This window comes from Diabrotica virgifera, chromosome 8, assembly GCF_917563875.1.
Source record: "Diabrotica virgifera virgifera chromosome 8, PGI_DIABVI_V3a".
Taxonomy (NCBI): Eukaryota; Metazoa; Arthropoda; class Insecta; order Coleoptera; family Chrysomelidae; genus Diabrotica; species Diabrotica virgifera.
The window spans coordinates 77,067,733-77,094,925 of NC_065450.1; the positions used below are offsets into that span (position 1 = coordinate 77,067,733).

The 27,193-nt window shown below is 33.1% G+C and overlaps 1 protein-coding gene across 1 annotated transcript in view; it reads left to right on the top strand.

The window, feature by feature from the left end:
- Positions 1 to 27,193, top strand: part of LOC114332187 (monocarboxylate transporter 13) — a 118,438-nt gene continuing 91,245 nt past the window's right edge. Inside the window, exon 1 of the mRNA XM_028281925.2 lies at positions 1 to 735. Within this exon, the coding sequence (XP_028137726.1) occupies positions 438 to 735 (298 nt within the window). The 5' untranslated portion in view covers positions 1 to 437. The remainder of the gene's footprint in view (positions 736 to 27,193) is intronic.

Sequence of the window (27,193 nt, forward strand, 5' to 3'; positions counted from 1 at the left end):
AGTAGGTATTTATTCAGACTCTGACTTGGTTTTTGTGAAGCGAGTGTAGACTGTAGAGTTAGAGTTAGCGCGTTCACGTTCACATGATTTCGGTGTGTTGGCGCGTCTATACCGTATTCGTATGTGATTTTGCTGCTGAATAGGAATCTGTCTGTATTCGGGAAAATCATGAGAGCATAGTTACGTGGTTACGTAATTATTATCACATAAACACAAAATCTAAATAGTTTGATATTTATATCGATCAATTCAATCTTTTAGCGAAAAACAAGTTCATTCGCTCAGTCTCAGTGGGTTATAGTCAACCGTTATCTTTGGTGCGTCTAAAAATACCGGTTATTTGAAGTATATTACACGGTTCATAAACATTACTCTATTGATAATACAGTGAGAGTGAAAATAAGTAAACATAAATAGACTGAATTATCTCAAATAAAATGGAAACGGTGTTAGTGGATAATGGTGCTCGTGCTACTAGTAAGAAAGACCGTCCTCAGAGATCAACAAGTATTACGTCTAGGTTAAGTGAACAGTTGAAGAAGAATCAACCCTTTATACCAGACGGTGGTTATGGGTGGGTCGTAGTGATAGCGACTTTTTTAATTTATGCGATAGCTGAAGGAATTGGTCTTGTGTATGGGTTGTTGTATGTACAGTTTTTGCACGAATTTCAGGGTTCTAAATCGGCCACTTCGTGGATAGGAAGTTTATTCGTCGCTCTACCATTAGTCTCAGGTGAGTGTAAAACAACTTACATAGTTATGTAGATGTAGAAAGGTATTCAAGGTATTCATTGACTATAAAATTGCTGGTAAATAACTAATCGTGAATTGTAGAAAGTTGATAGTCTAAGAGCTAGTGAACCCTCCGACTAACGGTCGTCCTGTAAGGCTAGAAATTTTTCTAGTGATAATTCATAGAATTCATAGCACACCAAGGCTAAAAACTATGACCTGGCAGGCCTCAGCGGTGCACGTGTATCTACCAGGTGAATCGAAAAGTGCAAATTTAGGGGGTAAAATAAACTTTCTCCTGTAAGGTTTAAATTTAAGTATGTGTTTGAGTAAGTAATTTAGAAGAAATGTGTACAATGACAGGCGATTCTGAAGAGCATAAGACCTTGCCAGGCGAGGGGAAAAATTGGGGGTTTTTCCTAAATTTATTTTTTTTGCATCGAACAAATTTTTTTTAAGTTTTTTGAATCATTCTCAACAGAAAAGGTCTTTAGTGATTTTTCTCTTAAGTTAATAGTTTTTGTTATATAAGCGATTGAAAATTTTGAAAATTGCGAAATCAACCATTTTTAGCCCTAAATCGGACATTTATCTAAAAACTTCAAAGTTGCCAAGGTAGGTAGATATTCTTTAAACATTGATTTATGAAATCCCAAAGAGATTTTTGCAGAACAATATCGAAAACCCCTTTGTTTTTTAATTGTTAATCAAGCGGCCGCGACACTGTAGTATAAGTGAGGACGTTTGAGTTGGCATAAATTCATTATCTCCAAATTTCAAGAGAAATCCTCAGACAGGTCGATTTTTATTTTTAAATTAGGACTTTTTGGCATATATATAATACTAGTGACGTCATCCACCTGAGCGTGATGACGTAATCGATGATTTTTTTTAAATAAGAGTAGGGGTTGTGTGATAGCTCATTTGAAAGGTTATTTAATTCTCTATTCGCTAATATAAACATTAACATAATTATTTATACAGGGTGTACAAAAAAATTTTTTTTATTAAATTAACTTTGATTAAATTTGACAAATAGAAGGAAAATTTTTTTTTGTACACCCTGTATAAATAATTATGTTATTGTTTATATTACTGAATAGAGAATTAAATAACCTTTCAAATGGGCTATCACACAACCCCTACTCTTATTTAAAAAATCATCGATTACGTCATCACGCCCAGATGGATGACGTCACTAGTATTATATATATATATACCAAAAAGTCCTAATTCAAAAATAAAAATCGACCTGTCTGAGGATTTCTCTTGAAATTTGCCTATTCTCGAGATAATGAATTTATGCAAACTCAAACGTCCTCACTTATAATACAGTGTCGCGCCCGCTTGATTAGCAATTAAAAAAACAAAGGGGTTTTCGATATTTGATTGCAAAAAACTCTTCGGGATTTCATCAATTAATGTTTAAAGAATATCTACGTATCTTGGCAACATTGAAATTTTTGGATAAATGTCCGATTTAGGGTTAAAAATGGCCGATTTCGCAATTTTCAAAATTTTCAATCGCTTATATAACAAAAACTATTAACTTAAGAGAAAAATCACTAAAAACCTTTTCTGTTTGGAATGATTCAAAAAACCTAAAAAAAATTTGTTCGATGCAAAAAGAATAATTTTAGGAAAAACCCCTAATCTTTCCCCTCGCCTGGCAAGGTCTTCAGAATCGCCTGTCATTGTACACATTTCTTCTAAATGGCTTACTCAAACACATACTTAAATTTAAACCTTACAGGAGAAAGTTTATTTTACCCCTTAAATTTGCACTTTTCGATTCACCTGGTAGATACACGTGCACCGCTGAGGCCTGCCAGGTCATGGTTTTTAGCCTTGGTGTGCTATGAATTATCACTAGACAAATTTATAGCCTTACAGGACGACCGTTAGTCGGAGGGTTCACTAGCTCTTAGACTATGAGTATTCAAGTTCATTACACTTTCAAGACCGACGATCACTAACCTATCCAATTCAATTTCACCATTTGCAGGTATTTATAATTAGAAACAGACAGTTTAGTTTTTGTTATTATGTATAATAAAGGCTTTTATTGGGTAAAATTAAATAAAATTGAAATACACTTGTCCAAGAAATTAACGCACCACCAAAAATGAGTCATTTTTTATGTCTCGAATTTCCTAAACCTGTTGTCCGATTTAAGTGATTTTTTTTAATATGTTATAGCTTTATTCTTTAACAATATCGCTGTAATAATATTGTTGCTAGACAGGTAAATTGTCATTGTATACTGGGTGTACCAATCAAACTATGATTTCTTCTCCAAGTTCGCGTGACCCTGTGGAATATTGTAGCATTTATAAAACACTGAAATTAAAACCTAACTATAGCCTCATGTTTTCTTAACATTCTGTTTTTTGATTCATTCGATTATGTTGGATAATAAAAAAGTTAGGTACTTGAACAACTAGCCTTGTTTTTCGTCAATACAGGGTGTTTTTATTTTTAAATAAGTATGGCAAACTTTAAGGGGTACATAAAAAAATAATGACAGTTTGCTTTATAAACGTATGTCCGAAAATGATTCGTTTCCGAGATAGGGGGTGTTGAAATTTTTCATATAAACTGACAATTTATTTAATGCTCTAAAACTGGTTGATATGTGCAAGTGAAATTTGGTGGGTTTTAAGAGGTAGTTATTGCGCATTTTTTGATACACAATTAGGAATTTAATATTCACCATTGGCGCGCATACGGGTAATATGACTTTTATGTGCGCCAGTGATGAACATAAAATTCTTAATTGTATGTCAAACAATGCACAATAACTTCCTTAAATCGTCAGTTTGTAAGAAAAATTTTAACACCCTCTATATCGGAAACGAAGCATTTGCAGACATACGTTTATAAAGCAAACTGTCATTATTTTTTCTTGCAGAATTACCCCTTAAAACCAACACCATGTATTGATAAAAAGGAATGTGTGTGTACTTTGTACGCACGTAAGAAGTTATACTTCTATTGTATCATTTCTTAAAAATAAATATACTTTAAACAGTTTGTTTTAATTATTTTTTTAAACACCAAACTAATTTTGTGCTTACCGCTTTCAAAAAAATAAAAAAAAGTATAGGATTGCTCCGGACTCGAACTCAAGACCTCTCGATCTCTGGCCGAATGCTATACCAAATACGCTACGAGGACTGTGTCTGTATCGGTTCGGACGTACCTAATGACAATTCACGGTAACAAACAGACAAGTATAATAAATATACAATAAAATGTTTTAATAATACTCATCTTACTCCTGAGGAAGACAAATCCAAAGACACAAAAATTATAATAAATATATTTACTAAAAACACTAATATATTCTTTTCACACCTTTTCTTGCACTGATATATTTATACATAACTTGAAAGATTCAGCAACTAAACGCCATACTGTCTGTGTGCGCATGCGCGCAGTATTATGAAATTTTACTCTCAATCGCCCCTAAAGAAGTATAACTTCAAAAAACAAGGCTAGTTGTTAACGTACTTTTTGTTGTGAATCAACAAACAGAATGTTAAGAAAACATTAGGCTATAGTTGGGTTTTAATTTCAGTATTTTATAAATGCTAGGTACACCCGATAATGAAAATTTACCTGTTTAGCAACAATATTATTACAGCGATATTGTTAAAGAATAAAGGCTATAACATGTTAAAAAATCACTTAAATCTGATAACAGGTTAAAGACATTAATGACCAATATTTAAGGTTGTGCTCCAGCTCCATCCTAGACGTATCTGTTGGGAATAAAATAAAATCACTCTCATACTTTCATCAATATTTATTTTATTTCACGTAGTTACACAATCTTGCTATTAGTGGCAGCATGAGTCATTTAGTTTTGGAGAATATCGCGCACGCGAATCAAATAATCGAACTCTTCAAACAAATCTAGTTCTTGGAATAATAGGTCATTCATTAGACTTATTACTTACTACATTATTTTATTTATATCACCAAGTTACAGATTCAAATACGAGATTTTTATTCTGAACATAATGTGAAACAATATTAAATACGTATATGTACTTATTTACTTATAACTATGGTGTAGCTTTTAAGAATTTTTCATTTCGTGTTTTTTAAACTAGTTAGGCTATAAATAGATATAATTATTTGTTTGGATCATTGTATTGTGCAATGGCGTAGCCAGTATTAAGTTAAAGGGGATTTAAATAGTAGATTTTCATTCTAAATATACACTGCGCGTCATAGAAAACGGGCACCCTAAAAAATGTGTCATTTTTGATGTCGCGTATCTCCTAAACCTGTTGTCCGATTTAAGTGATTTTTTGAATATGTTATAGCCCTATTCTTTGTCAATATCCCTGTAATAATATTTTTGCAAAACAGGTAAATTTTCATTGTATATCGGGTGTACGAATCAAACTGTGTTTTTTTCTCAAAGTTCGCAACACCCTGTGGAATATTCTAGCATTTATAAAATACTGAAATTAAAACCCAACTATAGCCTCAGGTTTTCTTAACATTGTTTTTTGATTCATTTGCTTATGTTGGATAATACAAAAGTTATGTTCTTTAACAACTAGGCATGCTCTTTATCAGTACAGGGTGTTTCTAAAGAAGTACGACAAACTTTAAGGGGTAATTCTGCATAAAAACATAATGACCGGTTGCTTTATAAACATATGTCCGCAAATTCTTCGTTCCCGACATACAGGATGTTGAATTTTTTCTTACAAACTGACGATTTATTTATTGCCCTAAAACCGGTTCAGATATGCAAATGAAATTTGGTGGGTTTTAATACGTAATTTTTGAACATTTTTTGACATACAATTAAGAATTTTTTATTCACCATTGGCGTGCATACGAATAATATGATCGGTCATATTACCCGTATGCGCTCCAATAGTGAATATAAAATTCTTAGTTGAATGTCAAAAAATGCGCAATAACTATCTCTTAAAACCTACCAAATTTCATTTGCATATGTCAACCGGTTTTAAAGCAATAAATAAATCATCAGTTTGTAAGAAAAAATTTAACATCCCGTATCTCGGAAACGAAGCTTTTGCGGATATATGATTATAAAGCAAACTGTCATTATTTTTAATGCAGAATTAGCCCTTAAAGTTTTTCGAACTTATTTAGTCCCTAAAACCCTGTAGACTTATAACACCCTGTACTGATGAAGAACATGGCTAGTTGTTAAAGTACATAACTTTTGTATTATCCAACATAAGCGAATGAATCAAAAAACAGAATGTTAAGAAAACCTGAGGCTATAGTTGGGTTTTAATTTCAGTATTTTATAAATGCTAGAATATTCCACAGGGTGTTGCGAACTTTGAGAAAAAAACACAGTTTGATTCGTACACCCTGTATACAATGAAAATTTACCTGTTTAGCAAAAATATTATTAGAGGGATATTGACAAGGAATAGGGCTATAACATATTCAAAAAATCATTTAAATCGGACAACAGGTTTAGGAGATACGCGACATCAAAAATGACCCATTTCTTAGGGTGCCCGTTTTCTATGACGCGCAGTTTATTAAGTAAGTATTTCAGTTTTGATTTAATCATAATATATTTATTGTGGATTGTTGGAAATTGGTTAGGTATAGGTATAGAATAGACTTATCTGGAATAACAACAAGAGGGACCATTATTAATAGAGGTGTACAAATACTAGCGTATGCAGATGACATTGATATCATAACAAGAAGAAACGCGGACATGGTTCAATCGTTCACGGCATTGGAAACAGCATCAAAAAGAATGGGACTACAAGTTAACACTAATAAAACTAATAGACCTGGATCCCGCGTACCAAAAAAAAGTTGATTAATAGCAAGCTAAAAATTTGTTAGTAGCGTAACGGTGTCTAGTCGGAAAAACTTTGATGTACGGGAACACTGGAACAAGGGATGTTTTAATTGTGGAACAGGTTAAAAATTTGGAACGTCAGACTATGAAAACGTCCCATGTATTTTGTCGGACAGAACTTCCAATTGATTTGTTAAACTTTCATTAAACTCTGATACAAAAATCTGACTGCTATTTGTCATACCTGTCATAATTCCTGTCATTTGACATGTTCTACGTGTTCCACTCATTAAAATGCCCAGTTGGTGATAAATAGCAGTCTGATTTTTGCAGGACAGTTTAATGAAAGGGTAACAAATTAATTGGAAGTTCTGTCCGACAAAACGGTGACACACCGTTAAGCTATACCCTCTTCCACGAATATACGACTGTGTTGGATTATTTCGACAATGAATATTTTATTGTGCAAAATATGAAGAACGAAAATAAATTGCAAATTACATTGCTGTTGATCCAGGCCTATAAGTATATGAAGGTCACAAATAATAATCAAGTAGCAGAACCTGAAGATCTAACGGTTACAACATAATATATACTTTCGAAGGAGTAAGAGAGTTCGTATACCTAGGCTCACAAATCAACCAAAGTAATACAGTAACTGCAGAAATTAACAAACCTATATAGGGTGAGGCAGATAACTGGCCTATTAGAAATATCTCGAGAACTAAAGGCAACAGAATCATGAAAATTGGAATAAAGGGGTTTTTAGGGATGATCTATTAAAGGAAAATATTTTCATCTCTTTGCAACTTCCGGTTATACCGGAAGTTGCTTATAACTTGGTTTTTTTAAATGGGACACCCTGTATATTTTTCCATTTTTGGATTCTACTCAATATCTTCTTTCTTAAAATATGAGATTTTGTAATATTATACAGGGTATTTTAAAAGATATTTACGTTTTTTTATTAATTTCGTAGCAAAATTCACACCCTGTAGAATTGTAATAGTTTGACATTAAAAACTCTGCTTACGTTCAAGTGATTTTTAATAGAGTCTATTATTGTTAAGAATCATTAGTATAGCTAATTTTGAAATATTAGTATACAGGGTTGGTCGAAACTCGAAATGAATATTTTCTGAGTTTTCTTAAATAGAACACCCTGTATTTTAGTATTGTAATGAAATGATATTTCATAGTACTTTTTTATTTTATAAGTATTCCCTATACCTAACTGCTTTAATTTGTGAGTTATTGGTGATTCAAGCTAAACATTAACAAAAAATACGTAAAATTTTATTAGGTTGGCCATGAAAATATTCAATCACAAACAATTTTTCAGAAATAAATACATATTAATCCAGACCGATCCTTAAAATTACCAATAATGGTTTAGCTATCAAAATAGCTACGTAGTTAAGATTGTTGGTGCGACTAACAATTTAGCACAAATTAAAGCAGTTAGGTATAGGGAATGCTTAAGAAATAAAATGTACCATAAAATATCATTTCATTACAATACTAAAATACAGGGTGTTCCATTTAAGAAAACTCAGAAAATACTCATTCCGAGTTTCGACCAACCCTGTATACTAAAATTAAAAATTTAGCTATACTAATGATTCTTAACAATAGTAGACTATATTAAAAATCATTTGAACGTAAGTAAAGTTCTAGTTGTCAAACTACTACAATTCTACAGGGTGTGAATATTGCTACGAAATTAATAAACAAACGTAATTATCTTTTAAAATACCCTGTATAACATTACAAATCCTCATATTTTAAGAAAGAAGACATCGAACAGAATCCAAAAATGTAAAAATATACAGGGTGTTCCATTTAAAAAAACGAAGTTATAAGCAACTTCCGGTATAACCGGAAGTTGCAAAGAGATGAAAATATTTTCATTTAATAGATCATCCTTCAAAAGCCCTGTATTCCAATTTTCATGATTCTGTTGCTTTTAGTTCTCGAGATATTTCTAATAGGCCAGTTATCTGCCTCACCCTGTATATCTTGCAAATAGAGCGTCATCATCATCCAGCCTCAAAAGTCCACTGCTGAACATAGGCCTCCTCCCCTCGTTTCCAACCCCATCTATCCTGCGCCGCCCTCATCCAGTTTTTATTTACCTTTCTTAAGTCGTCAGTCCATCTTGTAGGCGGTCGACCGACGCTTCTCTTGTCTTCTCTTGGCCTCCATTCCAATAACCTCTTCGTCCATCGCCCATCTGTCATTCTGGCTACGTGTCCTGCCCATCTCCACTTCAACCTGGCTATCCTCTCGATGACGTCAGTCACCTTTGTTCTTCTCCTGATTTCTTCGTTTCTGATTTTGTCTCGCAGAGTTATTCCTAACATTGACCGCTCCTTTCTTCTCTGCGTGACTCTTAGTTTGGTAGCCGAGGCTTCAGTTAAGGTAAGTGTTTCTGATCCGTACGTCAAGACTGGGAGGACGCACTGATCGAATACCTTTCTCTTTATGTTGTTCTGAAGCTATTTCTTTATAAGATAAATATAAATACTTATATATAAATATATATATATATATATATATATATATATATATATATATATATATATATATATATAGTGGTTTGAAGTTTCAGCAATTCGGTCATGTGAAATAAAATTCTATTTGTTATTTCTCAATATTTCGTCACACTTTTGTGACTTCTTCAGGAGAAAACTGTAAATTTATTAAGATTAGAAATTAACAAAAGCTAAATATTTAGTTACTTACAACTATAAGAGTATTAATTTAGATTTTTTTGAACATATCGTAAGGGACATTGACTTAATTTTGATTTTGACATTTATTATTTCGGAGTTATGGTAACTGTAATAAATTTTATTTTCATAGAATATTGTCTGATATTTAAAATTCTTTTTTTAATAATGAATAGGTCAAAGTATATTATTTTTATTATATTAATATAGTATATTATTTACTTTGACCTATTCATTATTAAAAAAAAAGAATTTTAAATATCAGACAATATTCTATGAAAATAAAATTTATTACAGTTACCATAACTCCGAAATAATAAATGTCAAAATCAAAATTAAGTCAATGTCCCTTACGATATGTTCAAAAAAATCTAAATTAATACTCTTATAGTTGTAAGTAACTAAATATTTAGCTTTTGTTAATTTCTAATCTTAATAAATTTACAGTTTTCTCCTGAAGAAGTCACAAAAGTGTGACGAAATATTGAGAAATAACAAATAGAATTTTATTTCACATGACCGAATTGCTGAAACTTCAAACCACTATAACACAGTACGGTCGAAAATATTTGTACAAATATATATATATATATATATATATATATATATATATATATATATATATATATATATATATATATATATATATATATATATATATATAAATACCTTTCTCTTTAGACATGTGGGTAACTCACTTTTAAAAGTTTCTCTCAGTTTTTCAAATGCTGCCCACCCAAGACCGATTCTTCTCTTCAGCTCATGAGTCTGGTTATCCCTGCCAATCGTAATTTCATGTCCCAGGTATTTATATCTATCTACGAGTTCTATTTCCTTCCCACCAATACTGATGTTCTGGTTGGGTACCAAATTTGTCATTATTTTTGTTTTTGAGATGTTTATATTTAAACCAACATTTTCTGTAGCTACAACGAGTTCTTGTACCATCTCTCTTGTCATACCTAGATCCTCAGCTACTATGACTATATCATCGGCGAAACGTAAGTTGTTTAGGTATTCTCCATCTATTTTTATTCCCTTTGTCATCCAATCCAAACTCTTGAAAGCATGTTCTAAGACCGTATTAAAAAGTTTAGGTGACATTGGGTCTCCTTGTCTAACCCCCCGTTCTATTTTTATGCGATTACTGTTAGTATTTAATTTGACAGTGGTTGTTGCCTGTAAGTATATTTTGTGTAATAATTTTGTATACCTATAATCTAGCCTGCATTCTTTAAGCGCCTGTAATATTTTGCTAAGTTCAACTGTATCAAAGGCTTTATGAAAATCGATAAAAACTAGAACTAGGGGTTTATTGTATTCCACTACTTTCTCTATCAGGGTTTTTATACTTTGTAGATGGTCATTTGTTCCGTAATTTTTTCGGAATCCTGCCTGTTCTCTTGGCTGATGAGTCTCTAACTTTCTTTCCATTCTCTTAACTATTATTCGCGTAAATAATTTATATAAATGACTGAGGAGGCTAATCGGTCTGTAATTCTCTAAATTGGCTTTGTCTCCTGCTTTGTGTAATAGAATCGTAGTAGCGTTGTTCCAGTCTGTTGGAATATTGGCGTTGTGAAGGCAGATATTGAAAAGTTGTTTAATTTTTTCAAGTAGTATATTTCCTCCAATTTTTAGTGCTTCTGATACTATTCCATCTTCACCTGGGGTTCGATTATTTTTCATTTTCTTCAGAGCCTCTTTGATTTCTGATTTTGTTATATCGGGCATTAAATCCGATCCTTGATTTAATACTCAGTTAATTACAGTTTTTACTGTAATTGGAGGTTGCGCATTGTCATCTTTTTTTCTTGATTTGTATAACTCTGTGTAGAACTCTTCGACTATTGTTAATATTTCATCTCTGTTTGTAGTTTCTTTTCCAGTTCTGTTTCTTAGTTTGTTGATTTCTATTTTTCCTTTTTGTACGCTTACGTTCTTCAAAACTTTCATGTTCTTATTTTGCTCTATTGCTTGTTTTGTTTTTTCTACATTGTAGTTTCTTATGTCTTTTCTTATTGACTTTGTGATAGTCTTATTTATTTGATTTAGCGCTTCTTTGCTGGAACTTGTATCTCCTTTCATCTATACTAGAGCGTATAGAGCGTATATACTATAATAGAGCGTACTATGGATTAAAGAAACTTTTAACATCAAACATAGTCACAAAAAGAACAAAAATATCGATATACAGAACTCTAATCAAGCCCGTCCTCACTTACGCATCAGAAACGTGGACGATAACAAAAAGTGATGAAGAACCGTTAGGCTGTTTTGTACGTAAAATCCTGACATATCTATAAAGGTGTTCAGGAAACCGAATTATGGCGTATATGCTATAATTCTGAACTTTTTTACCTTTATAGTGAGCGTAGTATTGGTAGATATTTCAAAATAAACAGGCTGCGGTGGCTAGGCCACTTAGAGAGAATGAATGAGGTGGAACCGTTGAAACATATTTATAGGCAGAAACCGGGTGGAGTGAGGAGAAGAGGCAGGCCCAGAGCACGAGTTAAGGACCTGGTGGAAGACGACTTGCGAGTGTTAGGAGTGCGAAATTGGAAAACCAAGGCGAAGGATACGAAGGAATGGAAGTTGATTCTGGAAGAGGCCAAGACCCACCATGGGTTATAGAGCCAATAAGTAATGATGATAGAACAGACTTCTTGTGAAATTATCGATATATTGTACACTTGAAAGGTAGGACACTAGGTACAGTCAAATCCAAAGAATTGAAAGCATTTAAACATAAACCGGAATAAACAAAATTACACTACCACTTAAATTTTGAATAATTTGTGTAGTAAGCATACCTATATTTACTAAATTTATAAGAGTAAACTTAACTATATAAATTATAGATAACTAAGTATAAATATTATAACCCAGTGGTTCCCAACCTTTTATATCTGGCGACCCACCTTCTGATGTTTTTTCATATTCGCGACCCATCCCCCACCCATGATGATATATATGTACGTTATTTAGCTACTGTAAGAGCCACGCCGCGACCCACCTGAAATACTCTCGCGACCCACTACTGGGTCGCGACCCACCGGTTGGGAAACGCTGTATAACCTAATACAATAAATAAACACCTTATCAATTAGCACATTTATACAAATAACAAAATGAAACCAAAAAGGAATTTATTCTGTTTGGAAGTAATTTGAAATGAAATAATTGTTAATAAATGTTAATAATTATACATACAAACTAGTGATGTAACGAATATTGGTATTCGCATTCGCGAATATTCGCATATTTTTGAATATTCGCATTCGCATTCGTATTCGCAAAATTTGTGCGAAAATTTTGCGAATATTAATATCAGAAAAAAATAATTTCAAGATAATATTAGGTTAATAAAATCAAAATATATTCACTTCTCATCTTTTTTTATTAAGGAAAGGTAACTTAACTTCGGATAATCACATTATCAGCTTTTAGTTTATTACCTATTTGGTCTTTTTATTAAGCCTTAAGATTCCTTAAGAATCAGATTTATTTACACTATTAGATGTCAATTAACTTCTCATTATAAATTTAGAAAACATTACAAAAATAGATACAAATTAAAAAAACTGAATATTCACATTCGCATCCGCATTCGCGAATGTCGGTAGCAGATATTCGCATTCGCATTCGTATTCGCGAATGTTCAAAAAATGACATTCGTTACATCACTAATACAAACATCAAATCAGCTACGTCACACCAAATGCATAAAAAAATAAAGGAATTAACAAATACCAAAACCAAAGATGCATCATATCATTAGAATACTCTAAGAAGATGGCGGCAAACTCATCACAGATAGCAAAGATAAACTTAAATTGTGGAAAGAATACATAACGATATTGATTGTTTCACGATGATATATTATTGAAACAAGAGCTGCAGGAACACACCCATATTATAATAGCAGAATTGGAACAAGCAATTAGATCTGCAAAGAACGAAAAAACAGGCTCAAAACGATCAAATAAATATGTTAGATTAGAACAACAATTAACAAATACAAATGACAATGAGGATCGGACAAGATGAAATAAAACAAGTTAGTGGACAGGACAGCGTGAGGCGCTTTAATCCCATGTTCTTTTTTTTGTCGTCTTTGACGTTGACTTCGTTTTGTGTGTCCGAGCAGAGAACTTCCATACGTCTGCAAGAGTCTTTCAACTGAGCAGACTCCATAGTCTGAACATTAGTGAAAATAGGTTCCTCTGGCCCGGTTTTTAATTGTTTTGTCGGTATTTTTTTTGGGGTCGGCATGTGCCATTTTTTGTGTTAGTGTTTTGTTATTTTTTTGGTCTAGGTCTTGTTTGTGTTTTATGATTTTTTTAGGGAATTTAGGATGAGTATAGGCTGAGGGTCAGAATTAGCCGAGCGTTGTAGAGCTCATACTATCTCTACTTAGTTATTGCCAAGCAGTTGCTGTTTTGGGTCTTCTGTGTTTCCATCTGAAATCCTACAGCATCCTTCAGGGTAATAAAACCTACTGAACTACCAAAAATTCTTAAAGAAAAACACATTAGTAAGACAACCAAATTAAAAATTTACAAGACCGCAATCGGGCCAGTTAACACCTATGGTGCAGAGACGATGTGCAAAAAGATGAAATGAAGTTAGAAATCTTAGAGAGAAAGATAAGTTGACGAATAATGGGACCGGTGAGGATAGGTATAGGCGAATTTAGAAAATTAAGGAATGAAGAAATTAAAGAAGCCATCGAGTGTGAAGACTGAAGACATAGTCAAGTTCGTGAAGGCGCAAAGACTCAGGTGGATGGGACACAGAGAGATCTAACCCAGATTCTACACTAAAGCGAATAACCGGATGGAGATCAACAGCAGGAAAGACCCAAAAAAAGATGGAGAGATCAAGTCTTAGGAGACATAAAGAAGCTAAGAATCTAAAATTGGAAGGAGCGGTGTAAGGACCGGAAAGAATAGAGGAAAATTGTAGACAGGACCAAGTCACACAAAACGCTGCTATAATAATAAAAAGACAACAGCGGACTGATTCACCGTAACAAATGAATGAGAAAGCCCAGAAGGGCGGTACCCACTCGGCCAGGAATGAGTAAGCCATGATGTTGATACGTTTCCATGGGTGGAAGACATCATACCGTACGATCTCTCTTAGGATGTGGTTAAGATAGTCCATTAGTTCGTCGAATTTTGTTCTTGCTTTATCGTCCATCTGGTCTAATACTTTGATCTGTTGGGTATCTGTGAAAAGGAATCTTTGCGCTACATATCGAGGAACGTTCACTGCTTCTCGTAGTGCTCAGTTGTAGACAGCTTGGATCTTATACTGTTCGTCTTGCAAGTCTGTCCTGATTAAGGGAATGTTAAGCACTTATTTTAATCACGCGAATCAGATTTACCACGCAATGATTATCTCAGGCGCCAAAGGGATTCCTGCATGATTGATCATGCTTGTCTCAATTGATTGATGAAATAATTAAGCCTTAAAGATTTACTTTTTAATTCAGCTATTCTGTGGATTTCTTTACGGTGGAGTAACGATAAGAATTTTATTTACACAAATTAAAAAAAAGTTTTGTTTAAAACCAGTTTATGATTAAAAAGGCAGTTTACATAAATAGTCTTTGGAAATTCCTGAACGTTATTATTGCATGGAAAGGCGTAAGTAGTTTGTGGTAATGCGGTCAGAAAAATGGTAAAATAATTCATGTCATAAAATGAGATGAGCGATAAAATAGATCTCGGTTAAAAACTTTTATATTTTCCCCTCATCTTTCTTCCCAAAACCCATATATAAACATAATATTTAACTTATAAAAATAGTTGTCAGAGTGTTTGAGAGAGCACTGAATGTGACTGAATGGAGAAGACTTACCGGCAGAATGCACTTAAGCATGTAATATGTATTAGTGATGTAACGAATGTCATTTTTTGACATTCGCGAATACGAATGCAAATATCTGCTACCGACATTCGCGAATGCGGTTGCGAATGCGAATATTCAGTTTTTTAAAATTTCGTTTGTATTTTTGTAATGTTTTCTAAAGTTCTAATGAGAAGTTAATTGATATTTAGTTTAAATCAATCTGAATTTTAGGCTTTATTACATAATAACACATAATAAAATAACGCGAAGGCTGATAATGTGATTATACGAGGTTAAGTTACCTTTTCTTAATAAAAAAAGATGAGATGTGAATAGATTTTGATTTTATTAACCTAATATTATCCTCAAAATATTTTTTTCTGATGTACATATTCGCAAAACATTCGCACAAATCTCACGAATACGAATGCGATTGCAAATATGCAAAAATATGTTAATATTCGCGAATACGAATACGAATGTTCGTTATATATTAATAAAGAAGTAAAAATCTTCCCTTGTAGATGGTATATATATGGTTTGAAGCCAAGATGAAGACTCCATTATGGTTTAAATACACTTTATTCTTGTACCATCGACTTATTGTCGCCCTCGATGTAGCCGAAGTGGCTAATTTTTGATATTGGTAAGGTCATTCGACCTATCTCAGTAGCTATTTTCAACTACTTTGGATCTGGAGCTTTAACCTGATGATGGACTTATTAGTCCGAAAACGTTTGTTTGTATTGTACTAGTGATGTACCCACTTTGAGTCCAACTTGGATCTTTTTTAGAAAATTTTAAATAAATTATATACCATCTACAAGAGAAGATTTTTACTTCTTTAGTAATTTTTATTATGGTCTACAGCCAATGAGAGGGATTCATTCCTTTTTTATTTTTATAATATGTATAGTAAATGACATCAATATATAAGAAAGTTAGAGCTCTGAGATGCTATGTGTTTTCGATACTGCAATATGGACTTGAAAGCTGGACATTGAAGCAAGAACACATAAATAAGCTACAATCATTTGAAATGTGGTGCTACAGGAGGATGCTTAGAATAGCATGGACACAAAAGAAAACGAACACTATTGCGAGAAATGGACAAAGGATACGAAATAATAAACACAATAAACATAATAAAGTCACAATAACTGGGACATATAAGGAGGGGACAGCGATATGAAATGCTCCGACTGATAGTATAAGAGAAGTTAGGAGCAGAGGAAGAAGGAACTGTCGTGGTTGAAGAATTTAAGAAACTGGTTTAAATGCAGTTCTATAGAACTCTTCAGAGCAGCGGTAAATAGAGTAAAGATAGTGATGATGATATCCAACCTCCGATTGAGAGACGGCACTTAAAGAAGAAAAATGAGTGTCATGGTTTAAAAGTAAACATTGTTTTCGCTGAATCCATAATATCGAATTATTGCAATTTGTGACAGTCTTTATTCTATTTGACCTAATATGTATTAATTAATAAAATATTTCAGTGTAAATGACTACTACTTTGACGACATTACTAAAATAGTTGCATAATTAAAATAACTGCATTAATTGAAGTGAGATAAGTGGCATAGTATCTCTTTATCTTTCGGCGATAGTGTGAAAATAAAGTGACACTTTATAAAACCTTTTAACTGATTAAAAGATGAAATTAATCTGTACAACTAAAATCATATTTAAACAATAGCGTAATTATTATGTAATATTGATACGATATTAATAAAACTTAGTTTTTTTCTTGGTTTGTGCTTTTGACCTTGGTCTGGAACCTTTAGCCACGTAATTACATATAAATATTAGTATGTCAACAAGAAAATGTCGACAATAGAGCGTCGAACTATTGGTTGATATAAGGAAAGATGTTTCCCGAGACAGAGGGTTTCCTACTTACCATACAGGATCAGATTATTCCAACTAGAAATTACCTGAAGTATATTATCAAAGATCCTCAGGTCCAAAACGACAAGTGCCGATATGGATGTCAAGTCCAAGAATCCTTCCATCTTACAGGGGGCTAGCAGGCGTTTGTCGAAACTGATTATAAAGAACGCCATGAAAGCAAAGATTCTTCACCAATATTTAGCTAGCAAACTTTGGACTAATAGATGTGGCGATACCTAATAACAATAATCTGCGTGTTAAGGAAGACATCGCCAAGTATGTATAGAGATCTCGAAATACAAATAAGAAGACAATGGAAAATGGAAAGTACACAGACAATACCTATTGTTCTTTCTATTACTGGAGTCATTCCGAAAAACCTCATAGAAAATGTCAAAAAGCTGGGTCTAAATGAACATGTTTACAACACTATGCAGAAAGCTGTGCTACTCTCGACGTCCAGATGCGCGCGAAAATTTTTGGGAGATACTTCGGCTTATCGTCACCAATAAGCCCAAAGATGTATACCCTCATCATACCTTCCCATTTCTATCAACATACAACATGTGCAAAAATACTGCAAAAAACTCTGAAAGTAGAATTTAGAAACAAATAATCTCCTTACCTCTCTTCAAAGGGAAGGTCTAAATTTGACAATCGTATCTCACTACAGACCTCAATTAATGCACCGCAATAATTAATTTGTTAATTATTAACAATAATAACCATAATTTTTGATAAATTTAGACCTCTTTTATTTATCGTTTCTGCCCCCATGTCGGAAGTGGTTTTCAAAATACTAGTTTTGCTAAACGAAACAAATTATTTGGTTTTATCTAACATTAAAACACTGAAAACGTTTGTTTTCTATACTTCCATCAAATGAATTTCCATCAAGTAACGGTCGAATCCATAAATTATTTGCTTTGTTATCTGGGATAAACTTCTTAAGATTCTTTTGATTCCATGCAATCTATCTCACTTATATTGACAATAATTTAAGTATATCATATCATAGGTAGAGAAATAAATCAGTGTCAAACCTATGATTGAATACACGTGCTGTGAGGTTTAATAAAAATTCTTTTGTAACTTCAACGTGTTCTGTTAAGTGAGCGAACTTTGATTGAAAAAGTGCATAGCAAACATATTTAAAGGCTAGCATCTCATTCTAAATACTCGTAATGATCTATAGTTGGAGTGGCTAGCTTTACTAAAAGTTGTTTCATTTGGTTAAATAAACATTACTTATATTTTAATATTGACATATTACTTTTTGACTGCACATTAAATCAATTTTATCTAATAATCGACCATCACAGGAAAGAGTGGAGGCCGTAGATTGTTAAAAGTAAGGCAGCTGAACCTCGTCTTATACTTTACCTTCAGATGCTCCAATGTCAAATTGTTCAGCAAGATAACGCAAGACCTAACATTGTGAAAGTCATCATGGACTTATTTAAATAGGCTGGAGTCAATCTTTTGCCTTGGCCCCCAGGATCTCCGGATTTATCCCCAATTGATCACGTGTGGAACGAGATACCCCAGGAGGATATTAATCACCTAATCAGAAGCGAGGCAAGCATATCCAAGAGTGTGTTAAAATGGTCGAATATTTATAGGATTCATTTTTATTTGGCTATGCGTATTTTTAAGGTTCATGAGGTTTTGTACCAACTCTACCGTTCTGTATTCTTGGCATCTAAATCGTGACATTATTATTTATGTGAGAATGAAGGGAAGATCAGGGAAGATCCATAGACCAGGTAATGGCCTATAAATACCTAGATCATGTCATGAGATTCGCAAAGGAAAAAAAAACCCAATCATTAAGCTTCTCTCGTCGTATAAGACTGACTTGGGCAGCCTTCGACAAGCTGAACCGTATTTTCAAATCCTCTGACATACCAATATCCCTTAAAAGAAAAATCTTTAATCAGTGTTGCCAGTGTTGACTTACTGTGCGGAAACGTTGACCATGACAAGGAAAACAGTGCAAAAGATCCGTGTGTCTCAAAGGGCGATGGAGCGTGATGTGTTGGGCGTTTCACTACGAGACAAGATCCCAAACCGCCAGCTACGACAAAGATCAGAAGTGGCTGATGCAGTAGAGAGAGAGTAGCAAGACTGAAAGGGAACTAGGCAGGTCACGTGGTTTGAACGACAGATAATAGATGGACAAAGCGGATACTGGAATGGAGACCAAGAGATGATGCCTACCGAAGCAGAGGTAGTCAGTGGCGTGCTGGAACTTTTCAAGCGGCCCGGTGATTTTATAGAAAGCGGCCTCCCATCCACATTTTACCTTCTATTATCAGGATTTTTTATTCATTATTTATAAAACAAAAATGTAAATTATTATTAAATCAAACATAAAACTTTGAATTCAATGAAATTTTGGACATCTTGGATATTAGCGCACCCTAATATGTCTGTGTAGATATTGGCATTGGATCCGACCGTCACAAGTAACACCGTTGCCGTATCCTCTATTTTTCATACTATCACGTTACAATTTTTTGTGATATTATATTTGTGTGTGAAATGAATCATTTTTGTGTATTTTAGGTATGTTCTAATATGTTATGTATATATAGGTTTTTACTTGATTATTTTAAATCATTGTGACGTTTCTATTATTCTTGTAGGTACATTTAACATTGATTGAAATTATGAAAGAAATATATAGAAAACAGCATGGCAACACTGTGACGCACAAACATAAAAATTCAGCCACATTCAGCTGTGCGTTACATAGGGTGCTTTAATAACCAAGATGTCCGAAATTTTTTTGAATATGCACTGTTTTTTTTTAAGAATAAGCAATCTTACAAATAATAAATATTATCACATGTATGACAATGACAATATTATTTTCAGTAAGGCAGAAACCATAATTTCCTGAATAAATATATATGAATTTAATGTAATTAAGATAAAAGGAAAATAAAATTTTGTGAATTTTTCAACTATGCTTTAAATTGAATTTTAGTAAATCAATTATACAAGAGAGTACAAATGCAAGTACCTACAGTACAAGTACTTTGATTTAATAATATTAATTAAATGTTAATACAACGCAATAACCTGTCAATTAACTGTCAATCAATAATTTCCGCAGTAAGATTTTTGAGCAAATTCGTCGTTTATTTCAGTTGGAATTGTGATAGTAAATATATCCTCAAAAAGGTTTTAGCAATCAGGATTTTTTCGAACGTTATGTTATTTTTCAAGTGAGCTTTAGATAAATAGCAAACGTTGTCATTATTCTTTTTCTCATGAGCATCTTTCAGTGCGTCACAGTTTTTCGATTTCTTTCTAACGCATTAAATTGTATGTGACCGAAAAACGCACGTCTGTGATTAGAGACATTTATAACATTTATTCTAGTTGCCGATAGATGGCGCTATAATCGAAAAGAAAAATTATTTACGAATTATATAATATATCTACGAATATAATCCGTACAATTTATAAGACTATACAAATCAAAGAAAATACCATTTTATACATGCAATAGATATAATTGATTTGTTTTTATGCCAAATTGCAAATAAAATGTGACAACTGTCCGATTTAGCTAAAATGTCATGTTAGAATAAATGTTATAAATCACGGACTTACCTTTTTTCTATCATTTGTGACGCACTGAAAAATGCTCATGAAAAGGACTTTACCACTGGTATTAATAATCTCTTCTAAACTTAAAATTAATTCAACAAATAAACTTTCTAAATTATCTTGGAAGGTTCCAAATATTTTACGAAGAGTGGTCTTTAGCCCACCATTTAGTATCTCCTACTAAATTTAGTCTTTTAATTTTGCAATATTTTTTCCAAACGTCCGTTCGCAGATAACTATCTCAAAATAAAGAAGCAATGACGTTTATTAGTCCAAACATTGTTGATACTAAACCTCGATTTTTAAATAGGAGCAGTGATTCAAATTTCAAATTTACAGCGCCGTAATGCTTGTTTGTAATTTGGTTCAACCATAGGCAAGTCTACTCCAATAAATTATAAAATTTTAACACTATTGACATTTATGAAATTTTGACACTAATGGCATCTACAATTCATAGGTTAATTAAGATATATAGGCGATTTTTTGTGTTTTCTGCCATATTCCTTTAATTTTTATATTTTTAGTCTGCTTTTATATAAAAAAAAAACAGTTGCTTTTACAACTCTTTAGCGACATATTAGAATAATATAATATTTATGGGTTACCTTCGAAGATCGACATGATCAACCAAAAAGAAGATGAATTTGGTTATTTTTATAGTGACATTATTGGGCGTGAATCTGTCTTTTGAGTTCACTCCTCCTATTTAAAAAATGAACCATAGAATTATTTCACTTGCAGCATCACAAATGACTAAGTTAAGTTTGTGAGCTTAACACCAAACAAAAATTTGCACAGGTGAGAATGATTCCAACCAGGTTTTTAAGCTGATTAGCTTTAAAAAAGAATTAAATTTCCTTGAAATGTTTTGTTAATATCATTCGATTATAAATTAATAAAAATTTTTGTTACATCTACATACATTATTTGACCGGCCTCAAGAGGCCGCAGACTCTCGGTGATTGCAACGTTTCGTTTATATGGCCAGCACGCCACTGGAGGGGTAGTCCACCAACACGTGGGACTGATGATGTAAATCGTTGTCATTATGAATTAGATGCAAGAAGCACAAGATCGAAATAGATGGAGCATTATGAGGGAGATGTATGTCCAGCAGTGGACAAGCGAAGATTGAATGATGTGAATGAAAGAAAATGTATTCAAATATGTGAACTCTGTTAATTGGAACATACCTAAAATGCCTTTTGATAGTCATAATTGATTATTATCACACTTTATTATCAATTATTGTTTGTTTTAATAATCTATTTAATCACATTCAACAAATTACAATAATGAAATGTACTTTAGCGCCAGAGATAAGTCTAATAAATGCAATAGATACAGGATTTAGATTATATCTCTATGAATCAAGCCCTTAGACAAATGCCAATCAACATTCCAGTCTCAATGTCAACTATACAACGAAAATATATTTATATAATTGAAAAACGCAATGTTTGATTATGCATCTCAATTCGAGAACAGCCCTACAGGCCTTAAAGACTATTGGCTTCGATTGTTTTGACTAGTATCTTTCACATTTTCCGGTGATTTACTTGTTCTCTCCAGTCTATTGTTCCAAATTCTTCTAAGTTAGTCCGGAAAGCATCACACCACTCCCTTCGTGATCTACCTCTTCTCTTATTATTTGGTTTGTGCTTATGCTCCTCGTTTGTTTTTCTGCTCCATTACTGGTTAGCCTCCTTTATGCCACCAAAAACTTTTCTCAAGATTTTCCTCTCGCAAATTTCCCAAACTTTTTTGTTCTGATTCATTGTCCAAGTTTCACATGAATACAACACCGTTGGTCTCACTATTGTTCCATAAGTTCGAATCTTGGTTGCTTTGGATACGTTTTTTGCCTTCAACGCAGTTGAATAGGGTTAGTGTGGTTCTGTCTTTAGATAGTTGTTTGGACGAAGGCTGAATGTGTGGATATGTAAGCTGAAGTAGTTTCGGTTAGTTGTAGAGTTCCAGAGCACAAGGAAAATTTTAAATAGGACCAAAATATCCAGAAGAGATTTAAATAATATAAATCAGTTTATGTGCAGAAATTTTACTTTAAATAAATGATCTATTAAAAATCTATTTCAAAAACTCCCAATTCTGCATTGATAAAGTTGGATATGGCAGATCAAAGTTGCCAACTGACAAAATAATACATATTTTGTATCACTGGCTAAGCTCATAATGGTAGGGAAGCCCAAGTGGGGATTCTTGCAGTTACTCGAGCGCGTCAGATTATTACATGGGGAAACACTTTGTACCCTGAAAATGTACCTCTACCATATAGGTATTGGCTCTTAATGCAGGGGAGTTCGTTAAGGGGGGGCCGAAAAAAATCTATACTTAGAAAAACTCGAAATCGTCAGATTAAGATAAGGTAAGTTAAATACATGCAAAACAGAGTATATTTAAAAAATCTGACGATTTGAGCGGGGCGTAAGGAAATGGGTGAGTCCCAAAATTTTACAAGAAAAAAGCGAATATTTCGCGAAATGAATGACAGATCGAAAAACTAAAAAATACGGACTCTGTATTTTTCAAAAATCTATCGAATGATACCAAACACGACTTCCCACGTAGAGGGGTGGGGGGTAAATTTAATATTTTAAATACGAACCCCGCGATATTTCGCGAAATGAACATCAGATCGAAAAACTGTAAAATACACTTATTCATTATTTTTGGAAAATCTATCGAATGGCACCAAACACGACCCTTCATGGAGGTGGGGTGGGGGGTTACCTTAAAATCTTAAATGGGAGACCCCATTTTTTTATTGCAGATTTGGATTCCTTACGTAAAAATAAGTAACTTGGCGTTATAATTTAAGAAAACGATTGTTGGAAATGGAAAATTAAATTAAAAATGGAAAGTCCCCACTAAAATGGAAAATTTTACTTACTTTTTTTGGTTTTAGGACCTACTCTTTACAACCCAATAGGTCCCCAAAGTGCTCGAGTGACTGCACATTTAGCATACTTTGCTCCCCTACCATAAGACATTTATGCTAATTATTAGATTTGAATACGGGGATGAACATGTACAAAGAATAAATGCGAAAAGAATTGAAATACATGAATATTGAAATTGGAGAAGAAAGTAATTGATGGATTCGACCGTTACTTGATGGAAGTTCATTTTATCTCACAATAAAACACTGAAAAACGTTTGTTTTCTATACTTCCACAAAATTTATTACAACTATGTTATTACTACAGCTGTTTCGGCAAAGTGCCTTTCTCAAGTGATATATTTTACAATGTGTTTGCCTTTTTAAGTCTTTAACTGAAGAGGTTGAGGAGTGGGGAGCTGTTTGTCTCAAGTTGGTCATTCAGAATTATATCTGTATTTTTCAATTTATTAATTTCCATTGATTCTAAAAGTGATAGCTTAAGGCCTTTATTTTGAATATGTAGAATTTGAAACTCTTCATTGAAAGAATGATTATGATCTAGAAGGTGAAGTGCGTATGTAGAAGTGTCTGCTTTTCAATTGTTGAAAGCCCTTTTGTGTTCTGCTATCCGTTTGTCAAAAGTTCTGCCAGTTTGACCGATGTAAGTTTTCGGACAGTCACCACAAGTTAGTTTGTACACACCACTCTGTAGTTGCTTTCTCTTTCGGCTTTTATTGTTTTTAATATGTTAGCTTAAGTTGTTGTTAGTTCTGAAAGCTGGTATTATTCCTTTCTTTTTTATGTATCTGGCTATTTTTGTTGTTATTTTGCCAGTATATGTGAGAGAGCAGAAGGTACTGGGTTCTTTCTGTGGTGGTGGATACACTAATTTCAAGGCTTTCTTATGCTCTTATGGTTTAAAATGTTATTAACTGTTTGTTCGTTATAGCCATTGTTTACTGCTATTTGTCTAATGATATTTAGTTCTGTCTCGAAGTTATTTTTTGTCATAGGAATTTCTGTCAGTCTGTGTATCATGCTATGGTAGGCTGCTAATTTGTGTTGTGTAGGATGGGATGATGAATTGTGTATAGTTGTGTCAGTATGGGTAGGTTTATGATACACACAAACAAACAATGGCTATAACGAACAAACAGTTAACAACATTTTGAACCAAAAATTCCATAAGAAAGCCTTGAAATTAGTGTATCCACCACCACAGAAAGAACCCAGTACCTTCTGCTCTCTCACATATACTGGCAAAATAACAACAAAAATAGCCAGATACATAAAAAAGAAAGGAATAACACCAGCTTTCAGAACTAACAACAACTTAAACAAACATATTAAAAACAATAAAAGCCGAAAGAGAAAGCAACTACAGAGTGGTGTGTACAAACTAACTTGTGGTGACTGTCCGAAAACTTACATCGGTCAAACTGGCAGAACTTTTGACAAACGGATAGCAGAACACAAAAGGGCTTTCAACAATAGAAAAACAGACACTTCTACATACGCACTTCACCTTCTAGATCATAATCATTCTTTCAATAAAGAGTTTCAAATTCTACATATTCAAAATAAAGGCCTTAAGCTATCACTTTTAGAATCATTGGAAATTAATAAATTGAAAAATACAGATATAATTCTGAATGACCAACTTGAGACAAACAGCTCCCCACTCCTCAACCTCTTCAGTTAAAGACTTAAAAAGGCAAACACATTGTAAAATATATCACTTGAGAAAGGCACTTTGCCGAAACAGCTGTAGTAATAACATAGTTGTAATAAATTTTGTGGAAGTATAGAAAACAAACGTTTTTCAGTGTTTTATTGTGGAGAAGAAAGGTTAATTAGAATGTTTAATTGATAGAAGAGTTGAGCGCCTAGTATTTTTAGGATAGAAATAATAAAACCAAACAGAAAGATAACAAATGAATAATAATAATAATATGCAAGCACTACGAGTCTAGTAGGTCCATGGCTTGATGTACTATTGTTTTCCATTCCCTTTTGTCAGTCGCTTTTCTTTCCCAGTTCCTTACGTTGAGTCTTTTCATATCTTCTTTAACTCCATTACTCCATCGTGGTCTCGGTCTTCCTCTTCGCCTTTTCCCTGCCAATGCACTATAGGTAGATCAGTGATTCCCTAAGTTTCTGCCCACACATCAATAAAAACTAATATTATACAATATTTTTGTTTACCGATAACCTCCATATTGAACAATTATTGACAGATCATTTCAAAATTTCAACACCCAATCAGAGCCCGTATAATCACTAATACCATACTGTCGGTGTGCGCATGCGCGCGGATCAATCAAATTTTACCCTCAATCGATTCGCCGCTAAAGAAGAATATCTTCAAAAAATTCGTGGAATAATCAAAGTCAAAAATATAGGCATCTACTGTAAGTACAATTAACTCGGAAAATATAGCAAAAACGGTACTCGTTTAAAATTAAGATGGAGGCTAACGCAACGGCGGAATTCATTCGCGATTTTAAATTTACACTACTGTTGACCTCCTAAAGATTGGAAAAATAGAATCTTGCTTGGGTAGCTCGGCATGCAAGATCAAATGCTAACCCGACTGGACTTAATAATTTTGACTCTGATATTATTGCATGTAACTTTTCTTGTAAAACTATACAAATTATTTTAACCACTTAAAGTCCTGTGTTTTGGCTATATGTTGGCAAATTTTCAGCCAAATAGAAGAACATGTATTTTGGGAATGGAGGAAAATGTAAAAACAGTATTTTAACGTTTTCTACACTAAAATTTGAACAAAAAATTGTTTTAAATTAAAAAGCTTTTTATAATGCCCAATAATCACATTTTTATTCCTTCTATTCTATTTTGTTCCTTCTATTAAAACATTATTTTTTATAAAAAATGCAAATTTGTTTAAATAAATTCCAAATCACTGTAAAATCGCTTAAAATATATATTTTGAGAAAAAAAAAAAAAAGAAAAAGACCGTCCGACCTTCAATATCTTATTTTTACCCCTCCCGGGGAGGGGAGGGGGGTAACCAGCGGGTTTTACCAGGGGTCCACCGAAACCAGTAAATTTTTTAAAGTAGTCTACGAGAAAAAATAGTTTGGGGACCTCTGCACTAGATAGTACCATTCTAGATGGAATCATTCTCTGCACATGGCCCAACCATCTAAGTATTTGCACCTTAATTAGGTACTGCTAATATGTTAGGATATTAATAGAGCTCAGTTAGAAATAGTTCCTAATAGTTCCTATTTGTAGTTCTGTAGTTCCTATCTGTAGTTCCCATAGTTCCTTATTTGTTCTTCTTATCCATTGACCATTTAAGTTTTTTTCCCTCCGAAGATTTTGCCACCGATGAACAAATGAATAAAATAATTAAAAGAAATTGGAATAAAATAATTATTTAAATAAAAATAGCTAACATAGTCACGTTTACAAAGTTATAACTCAGCCTTAATACAATAATTGAAAAACGCAATGTTTGATTATGCATCTCAATTATTGCAAATTAAATGTGAATTGGATTAACACATGCCGACTCTTGGACATATAATGTTAATTGTGTTAATTGAGTGCGAGAACGTTATGATGATCTCACTGAGCAGCAGCTAATTGTTAA